This window comes from Tyto alba, unplaced genomic scaffold, assembly GCF_018691265.1.
Source record: "Tyto alba isolate M040663 unplaced genomic scaffold, T.alba_DEE_v4.0 Super-Scaffold_33, whole genome shotgun sequence".
Classification (NCBI taxonomy): Eukaryota; Metazoa; Chordata; class Aves; order Strigiformes; family Tytonidae; genus Tyto; species Tyto alba.
Window position 1 is genome coordinate 6393527 of NW_024881308.1, and position 9562 is coordinate 6403088.

Below are 9562 nucleotides of genomic sequence, written 5' to 3' on the forward strand. Positions count from 1 at the left end.
CTCGGGGGAGAGGAGGAGAATGGAAGAAAATGTACAGTATTGGTTGCGGTCTGTGTCTTTTCCCCTTCACCTGCAAACTTCAAACTGCGAGGATCAGAGCCCATGAGAAGGTGTGTGTGAACAGCAGCACCACCAAATCCAGTGTACTGGTAGTACTGGGAAGAATTTAATCTGGCCGTTTAATCCATACTGATAGGATCTCTCTTGACAGTCACAAGAATTATTTCTCTCTCCTCACTGTTTTTGTGCCCTAACTAGTGTTTGGGAGCTGAAAGGGCAGATCCTGAGCTCTGGGTTTATCCCTTAGCCGGTACGGCCACTCACCAGGGGCAGTGAAAGCTCTGGTAATTATTTAACAGTGTTTTTTTAATGATTTTTATGCTATAATAATTTATTTGTAGAAGTACCTCTGGCCTCTGCAACTTGCAGCCATGCACATTCTCCCATTGTCTGCGGTGTCTTCTGCACTAAAAAAGATTAAAGGTTTTTAATCCAATTGCTCAAAACCTTTGAAATTGTTTTCATTAATACCCATTTAATTCAAATGCTTGGCAACAGCCTAGAAAATCCTTTTATTACAAATGCCATGCCTTACTCCCTCAGCACATAAGTAATCGATTATGTTTTCCCCAAAGTATTTAGGCTTCCTGATAGTAAAGCTCTGCAGCAAAACTAACCTGGCACTACTGGTATTTTAGGGTTAGGAAAAGGGCAAAGCAAATCAGATTCTTTAAATACCACAAATGAGCAAAACAGACTACAAGCCATTTTTCCTTTTGTAGGTCATCTTATCAAAACATCTCCATTTCAGGTTGCATATTATTATTCAGTCATGAAAAAAATAGCAACAACTGCTTTAATTTTTCAGTCCTTACTGGAAATGTGGCCCTCCTCATTCCTCTCCACAAACTACGTTTGACTTTCTCAATATCAGTAACACATCTCACTCAAATTCTACCAACTGAATCGGGACATTAAAAATAAGAAAATATATATTAAAGACAAAACAAAACAAAAAACAACCCCAAAAAAAACAAACGAACAAACAAAAAAAAAAAAACACAACAAAAACAAAACAACCAGCAAGAGCAAAGCCAGAAGCACACATCTTAATTGTTGCTGCCAGAGCACTTCAAGGGAGCAGATCAAAAGCTCGTGCATAAAGAGAAACCTGCCAGGACTAAAAGGCCACACTATTGATGGCGGGGAATAAAATGCTCAAACTGATTTAGGGGGCGAGTGCGTTAACCCTGAGGTGTAGAGGTCCGGAGCACTTCGCTGCCAGAGCGGCCGACCCGGGCCCGGCTGTGGGGACTCATCGCGGGGGTCAGCACCCACGGCGGCAGCGTGACGCGGAGTGGCCTCAGGGGCCTTTCGGGAGGGCCCGCAGGCCGCCCTTAGCAACGCACCACACCAGGGCGGTTGCTAGGGGCGGGGCGGGGTCACTTCCTGCCCGGCCGGAATCCCTTCCGGGGCGGCGAGGCCGGGCCGAGAGGGGCGGTGAGCGGCGGGGAAGGGAAGGGAAGGGAAGGGGCTCTGTTGGGAGGCGGGGGCGGCAGGATCGCCCCGCTCCTCCCGGGAAGCGGGTGGGGGATCCCCGCCGGGTGCGTGGCGGCGGCCGCTGCAGCAGCGGGCAGGGCAGGGCAGGGCAGGGCGGAGCGGAGCGGCAGATAGCTGCGCTCCCGGGGCGGGCGGGGAGGGGGCAGGGGGGAAGCTTCGGATGTCGCGGGCCCGGCAGCCCGCAGGCTGCCCGGCCCTGCCGCGGGTCCTGTTCGCAGCGGTGCTAAGCGCACGTAGATCCCCCTGAAGCCAGCGCGAACTGGCCAGTCTCCATCCCGACACCTGCCAAGCCATTTCAGAAAACCAGCGCGAGGGTTTTTTGCCTCATCCTTTCACGGAAGCTTTTGTGTTCTGCACTGATACTGTCGCTCTTTATTTCCACCCCAAGAGGAAGCTAAATATACATTACTCGAAGTACTCCTGTGGCTTTGTCCTGTGCTAATTATTTATATAGTTCTAGGTCTTGAAGATGCCAACTGGGAGCACAGGACAGCAAAAAGAAAGGTTTGAGTCTGCCCTAGCTCTGTTGAGATGGCAAGCTTATGGCCCTGGTCCTGAAAACACATGGCTATTTGTTATAGCCATGTTATAGTATAACATATTATATTATAACATACTCTGTCCCAGGGGCATGGCCGTGTCATCTTCCAGTGGTGTCACCAAGCAAAAGTGTGAGCCCACAGCCCTGAGGAGCCTGTTGCTGGTTCTGTGGTGCAGCTCTGGCTTTGCGACAGGACTGAGTCCTTTTAGGGGGTGGGTCTCTAGCTTGCTGTAAAACCCTAATAAAGGCAAGACTGAATATTTTTAAACGGATAGTGAAAATCAGCTCCTTTATTTCAGTGCAACTGTTTGTGACCTATTTCTGCTGTTCTGTTCCAGTGAGGTGGCCAGGCTCATGGATAGAGCTGGTAGCTGCTGTTAGACCAAATGAGTAAGCTGGAGGGGTGAGGGGGAAGCTTCCTCTCAGGGTCTGAAATAGGAGTATGCAACCTATGAACAACTATCTTAAGTGTAGTCACGTTAACAGGTGAGGTGGTCTGAGGAAAAAGGTGGTTGATAACCAGTGGAGAAGAAGAGATATTAGCCAAGGAAGAGGTGGTGACACTTAGCTTCTTGGTAACAGGGAGGAAGACTCCACTATCCAGGACCTGTTGGATTAGCTGCAAGGCACGGTGTAAGGCGGTAGCGCTCTCAGTGAGAAAATTCACTTTGCAAGTTATGCATTCAGTGCAGAAGGCTGAGCCCTGGTTCCCCAGTGTTCCGCTTTGGCCTGCTCATTTGTGTAAGGCTTAGCCTCCTTGCCTGTGCAGGTTTGGGCATTGTGTTAGTCACAGGAGTTTTTTAAAACAGGAAGAATTTTGCTGATATTGGTTCAACTTCACTGATAGCAGGAAGACTAATGGTCTGAATGTGGGTTGCCTGCTGTGGCTACTATACAAGCAAGAACACTTTACTATGACTAGTTGGAGCATGATGTCAGGTCTCTGAGGATATTTCATGGGCTAGTGCTTAAAATGGTGGTGGCAGCTGCTACCAGCCTGCTTGAGAGCTCTTGTTGCTGGTCATGTCACCTGGGATTTGTTAGAAAATTACTAATACCCTCCAGGGAGGTAAAATAGAAAAGGGGGAAGGAGGGAGACTTGTGGAAGATGAGATTGGAGATTATTTTGTTTGCATTGTATTAGCTTATTTTTGTGGCTTATTTGTGTGTGTTGTGTTTCAGGCGTATGAATCAGGATTATCAGTAGGAGTTTGTCCTGGGAAAACTCCAGGTAAGGAATGAAGCAACATCCCTTCCTGCTCTGTTTAAGGAAGGGGGTGGGCAAGAATAACATTTTCTAAAGATACCCCAATAAATGAAGTTGAGATAAAACGCAACTCAGGGGTGAAGTCTCCCACGATTCTGTTTATTGCTTAGGAACTGCTGTCTTAGTGGATTGGGGGAGAGGGTGTTTTAAAAGTTAAAAGCCATTAGGGATGAGCCACTTCTATGCATGCTTTGTTGACACCGTTGTATGTCCAGTGCAGCCTTTGGATCTGTGCCGGGACTTGCTGAGCCTGGGTGGCCCAGTGTGTATTCTGGCTTCATGTACAGGTCCTATGCAGCCCTTGCTTATTGAATTTTAATCAGAACTGGAAAAATTTTCTTCCACTGAAATTCAGACCTGGAGGGGACTGCGAGAGGTCACCTTTCTTATCTCCTGATTCAAAGGCAGGATTATATATGCTCACACCCCATCCCAGGCGAATACTTATCTGATCTGCTCTTCTGAATCACCAGTAACAGCAATTCCATAGTCTCTGTATTCCAGTGGCTGGCAGTCCGTGCAGTTGGGAATTTTTCTTGTGTTTTAAAATTAAAAATCGTATCCCATACTTCAACTGAATAATTATAATGAATAACAAAATAATTATTTCTTATAATTTATATACCACTCCTTTTAGTATGTCCCCAAATGACATTTGCCTCTAACGCAACGACATTGAGTTGTTGACTGCTTCTCAATTTTATCAACTATAACTTTACTCAAATTATACTCTTAAGTTTACCATCTTTCTGAACACCTGCAGATTGTAGATATCTCCTCCTAGCATGAGAAATACAGAGCCTGCTTTGGAAATAATTTCTAGGATGCAGATTACTACCATTCATCTGAAAAGTGCATGCAGCACAATCTCACACCCAAGCTTTAGTAATACAGAGCATTGCAAGTATCAATAAGTAGTGCTGATTCAGTAGGTACACACCAGGATCATACTGAGTAAGATGGTAATCACGACTGAGTTCTGATGGCATCTCAGACTAATTGAATTTCCCTTTTGGGACTTTCTGTAGCGTACTCCAGCAATTGTGGCAGGAGAGTTCTCTGTTATTGTAGAAGGCCATTAGTCATTCATAGAATGAATTGACAACTCCATTAGCAAAAGATAAAGGAAGGAAGAAAGGATGGGCTCGTGGCTGAGGAACTAGCGTGGGACCCAGGAGATCAGTATTTAACTCTGCCACAAACTACCTGTGTGAGCGTCACAAGGTATGTGGGGCTTAGTGTAACCTGCCACTAAAGCCATGCTTCACTTGAAACACATAACTCCTGTGTCTTCAACAGATCTACATTGTGTGTGGTTTATTTAAGTAGTAGTTGGTTTTGTATACCATCTAAGACAACAAGGCTGTGACCACATATACAGTGTAAGTAAAAATGAGTAATAGTCACCTTGCATGCACGATCAACTTGAGGGAGAAGTATATTCTTGCTTGTTAAGCTTTTTACTTATTGTTGCACTAATATTGTTCATATTTTGTTTGTCTTGCCCTCACTTGCAAATGGACTAATACTAGCATTTGAGGACTATTTTCTTAAGCAGGTGTAAAAGACAGGCATCCAAAATAAAATGCAGCTTTCATCTCTCTCTTTGCTAATGGATCTGTGGATCAAGGGTGTCTTCAAAAAACCTGCATGAGGTAGTCTGTCATTTTTTGATAACGGAAGGTGAATACCAGAAAGCATGACGCAAGTAATTTATCTTTTTCCCCCACTTTGTAGTAACCAGTCTCCTTGAGAACATTAAAGGTGAAGAAGAGTTCACTCACGATGGCTGCTGAGTTGGATTTCTCCCCACCTGAAATCCCTGAGCCCACATTCATGGAGAATGTGCTACGCTACGGACTCTTCTTTGGAGCCATCTTCCAGCTTATCTGTGTGCTGGCCATAATCCTGCCGGTTTCAAAGTCCCATAAGACAGTAAGCAGTGCTCTTTAATAATGATACAGATGGGCAGAGTTGGAGAAAATAGGATGGGAGGGAACCTTAAGTAGCTAATGGAGACACAGTGGTCTGCCCCTGGGAGTGATGACAGTTTCATTGTTCATTCTCTTTCCTTCCCTCTAGCTTTCCCACCTCCAGCTTTTGTTTTATGATTTAAGAAAGTCAGGAGCAAATACCTGAGCCAGGGTCTCTCTGGATATCAGTGAAAAAAGTGACCTGAAGCTCTGGCAAGTTGTGCTAAATGTACATGCTGTTCCTGACTGCACACAAGAAGGCTTTAGCCCCAACCACATATTGTCATCCTGCTGCTGATTTGCTTTACTAATTGCTAGGCAGGGCATCCCCCTTTGCAGGACCTGCCTTTCAGGAAATGACTTTGGGCTCAAGTTTGTGTGCGATTTTTGGAAACAAGATACAGGTGAAATTCCTAGTATATTCTAACATGAGGGAGGTAGTTTTTCATTACTGACACACAATCCTGTGGAAGGATTGGCAAGTGGAAGGTCCTTTGATGCAACTGGTACAGGAGAAGGCTAAAGTGAAAGGTTGAGGTGAGCTACAGGACTCCAGTTCCTCTAGACTGGGCCACAGTGGGATGACCTGCATCTGCCTGGCTTTTCTGATAAAAGAGCTCCACGTGCTTAATAAAGCCTGAGGTGCTGGGGACAGATATTTCAGTGGTGGTGACAGGGCTGTAAATTTGGTGGTTGATGCAGATTTTGTGTAAACATACATGGTATATTTTCAGTAACAACTCAGCATGGGAAGTTTTGTTTTCAGGCTGTCTTTATTGACATGTTTGCTCCCTCTTGTGCAGAGGAAGCATGGAAATTTTCAGCATATCTGGGGAAGGGAATGCCTGAGGGTGAGGTACAGTGTGAAGGATGCAGTTCGTGACCCAACTTTTTCACCTTTAACTGCTGGTGTGATGTGAAGTTGTGTCGGTGTGCTGGATTAGTGACACTGCCCCAGCATGGGTGCGTGCTCCCTCCTGCTAGTCCTGTCACAGAAACTGCAGCAGGGAGATGAAGCAGGCAGCTGCTGGTCACGATGCAGTGGCATTGCAAGTCTTACACCGTTACTCTGCAGCCACCAGCACCTGGCTGTCAGGGTCCATGTTTTCCCCTGATAAATTTTTGAGAAATATGGAGTAGCCTGATTCTTGAAAGCTGAAAAGAAGGAGAGCTTTAGTTTGAAGTGGAAAACTGAAAACCAGGCCCCCAATTAAAATGATAAAGCTCAAGGACCTGTTACTGTTTAAGTCTGCAAGCATGCTTTGATGTGTACATGCTCTACTTCTTATTTTCTCCATATGTATACTGCCCTCTTGATTTACTGTCCATATAACTAATTTGGAAGACCGTAAACACCAGAGGCTACCCCTCCAGATCTTGGGAATGGTGCTTGAGTCTGGGTAGGCTATTGAGGAGCTTCTCTGTCTTGGAGGCTTCAGGCTTTGAAGTCTACCTTGGTTTGAACATTAGAAGGCAGCAGTGTTCGCTTTACAGCAGCAGCACACTGCATCCCCGAGTAATAACTGCATGTTGCTCCATTTCTCCAGAGCCTGCCAGCTCCCCGTGTGCCGATTACAGCCTTTGGAAAGCCAGCCAAGTCTCCTTCCTTGGAAAGCCACACAGATGTGAACTGTAATAGCCCAGTAACTTGAGAGATGTTTGAACCAAGCTCCTTGATTAAAAGGATACTGTCGGATGCTCGCCTCCCCCTCCATTATCTGGAGCGCTGTCTTGGAAGCTTGAAACTAGCACGTCTTGCTCAGCCATTTTTTGTGTGTCCTTTTACAGTTGGCACACTCTGACTGATAGAAACCAAGATGCTAAAGCAATATTTATACTCAAATGCATTTAATGAAAGGAGGCAATCTGCATGTGTGCGCTTTCTCAGATGAGACTGGCGCTGTTCCCTTGTGTTTTTACAAGATAATTAGACTTTATTTCCCATGGCTGAAATATTATCTGTCATCTTGCCTAAAGGAAACAAGCAGCATATCTAAGCATTCCTTGTTAGTCCAGGTGAAGGAAGCTTTGCCTGCAATTCCCTCCCTGAATTTTGGGCTTGGTTTAGAGTCTCTGAACTTTACATTTTTACTACTGTTTTGGGGAATATTTTTTGTCTTGCACATGATAATGATTAACATTTGGCATAAATACCTGCTGAATGTTTCCATGCACACTGGTAATTATACAGTATCTTCTCCTTTTCCTAATTTGAACATTTTTCATTTGGTGTTGATTTTCTTCTTGCCTTTAAAGTTGGTTTTGTTTTTCTTCTCCAGAGCCAGTTTAGACACTTAAGCTTTTAACGGCTTTTCTGGTAACAAGCTGTTTCTGTGCATAAACTCACACTCATCAAAAAGCACATGCAGAAGAAGCAGAGATGGTGCTTCTCAACTCTCATTAAATGTGGACTGAGTTTGATATAGATGTGTTCCAACAGAGATACCCAGCACTTACTTCCTTTGGCTTATACTCAAATTCCTAAAGTGTGCTGTCAGCAAATTGTAAAAAAAAAAAAGTTACTGACTGTTTTTTAATTGATTCTTGTAGGACTCGGACAGTTTCGAGCCTAAGAATTCAGAGACAGTGAAGAAGCCAAAGGCAACTGCTCCACAGATAAGCAAGAAACCCAAGAAGGAAACCAAAAAGAAACGATAAAGGCATGACCGATGAGCCTCAAAAGAAAAAATAATCACCTATAATCATGCTTCCTCGGAGATGACATCAAAGGCAACTAACTATAAAATGGTTTTCTGGCATTGCCATGCTTTAGCTTTCAGGGACAAGGGAGAAGGAACTTACAAGAGTGGAAGGGGTGGGGTTCTGCCATAGATTTCTTACAAGCAAAGAGGACTTCATTTGACATGATTAATGTGTCAGTCACCATTAAAGTAACTTCTGTCATTTCTGATGGGTAGAGAGGACTGTTGTCCTAGCTCCTCCATGCTGCCTCAGATTTGTAGTAAAGTCCCTGTGGAAGGTGGAGCATGGGTTTGCTACTTTGGATACCGGTTTGTGTTGTATTTTTTGAAAGCAGAGGGATCAAATGGATCAAGGATACCACACTACACAGCTTTGTATTCATCTCTGTTGTCATCTAGTCTGAAATACATAGATGCGTTTTATGGCTTAATAATAATGTCTCTGTCATATTCTTTAATTCTTTAGGCAATAACTCATCAGATTCCAGACTGCTGTAGATGAAAGCTTTCATTTCCCCAGCGTTGCTACCTCTTTCTTATTCCCCACCCATGCGCTTTTCCTTTCTGTTCCCACCCTTGAAAGCAGGTACATTTCAGAGAATCAAGGCTGTGGTGGGGACTGCAATGACTACAAGAATCAGGAAACAATTTGATTGTGGAAGGTGCAGAATTTAATGCCTGTGATAACAGGGTGTTCTTGGAAACTTGAGAAGACCAGGTACTGCATCTTGGAGAGAAGCTGCTCTGAGGAGGGAGTCTTGGAGTGCTGCATTGGTCACGTATCAAACAGCACTGTCTCACTGTAGTGTTGATAAACCCTCCTGTCAGCTAGCTGAGTCCTAACCATGTGCTCCATTTCGACACAGCTGGGGTTTGTTGCATTTGCAAACTCCCTCCCAGCCTCACCTGCTATAGTCTTGCTGCATCTCCTCTTGCTGAATTCTTCCTGAAGTTGAATATGAGCTCAGCCTGAGGAGCTGTGGTATTTTAAGATCCAAGGGGTGGCAAGCTGTGTAGCATGACTATATGGCAAGAGACATATACACTGTGTTCCTTCAGGCTCTGGCTCTCCAGGCCCAGGGACAATCTAGTATTAGATTTAAATATGGCTAGACAGGACTGGAAAGAGATAGGTGGTGACATAGCCACAGAGCCTCTGTAGGGCAGCCTGAGCTTCCTGATGCCAGCTCACATCTTGGTTTGTTTGATCACAAGTGAGTCAATGGGAGGAGAACCTGCTCTTTTAGGCGCACCCAGGGTTCAGAGCAGCTTTGAAGGAAAGGGTTCTCTGGCAGGCCTGCAAGTCTGCGATCCCTTTTGCATACGTAGGCTCCCATCCTCAATTCACGAATGCCTTGTGAGCCCAGATGCAGTAGCAGTGCTGTGCTGCACTGAGTGTGCTCTAACAAGAGTTGAACAGCATGTTTGCAGGAACCACCCATGTTAAGAACAGCCATGTTCTCTGCTCGCTCTTGCCTTTGCTGGGTGAGACAGGTGGATCCCAGTACCAGTTTGATTC

General features: G+C 45.1%; 1 protein-coding gene across 4 annotated transcripts; it reads left to right on the forward strand.

Moving 5' to 3' along the window:
• Positions 1 to 1452: 1452 nt before the first annotated feature.
• On the forward strand, positions 1453 to 8477 carry MANBAL (mannosidase beta like). 4 transcript variants are annotated; one of them, XM_033003652.2, is made up of 5 exons: positions 1469 to 1500; positions 3284 to 3332; positions 4397 to 4592; positions 5106 to 5303; positions 7892 to 8477. In XM_033003652.2, exons 4-5 carry the CDS (start codon positions 5154 to 5156, stop codon positions 7997 to 7999), a joined length of 258 nt encoding a protein of 85 aa, XP_032859543.1. In that variant the 5' UTR covers positions 1469 to 1500; positions 3284 to 3332; positions 4397 to 4592; positions 5106 to 5153; the 3' UTR covers positions 8000 to 8477. The 4 variants fall into 4 exon arrangements, with proteins under 4 accessions (XP_032859541.1, XP_032859543.1, XP_032859542.1 ...); XM_033003651.2 differs by lacking the exon at positions 1469 to 1500 and adding an exon at positions 2113 to 2742; XM_033003650.1 differs by lacking the exon at positions 4397 to 4592 and having other exon boundaries at positions 1453 to 1500.
• Positions 8478 to 9562: the final 1085 nt, after the last annotated feature.

What these genes read in the sequence shown, in the direction of transcription:
- MANBAL (XM_033003650.1), top strand. Translation starts at nt 5,154, where the DNA reads ATGGCTGCTGAGTTGGATTTCTCCCCACCTGAAATCCCTGAGCCCACA. An exon ending in TTTCAAAGTCCCATAAGACA is followed by an intron (nt 5,304 to 7,891) that starts GTAAGCAGTGCT and finishes TGATTCTTGTAG; the next exon opens with GACTCGGACAGTTTCGAGCC.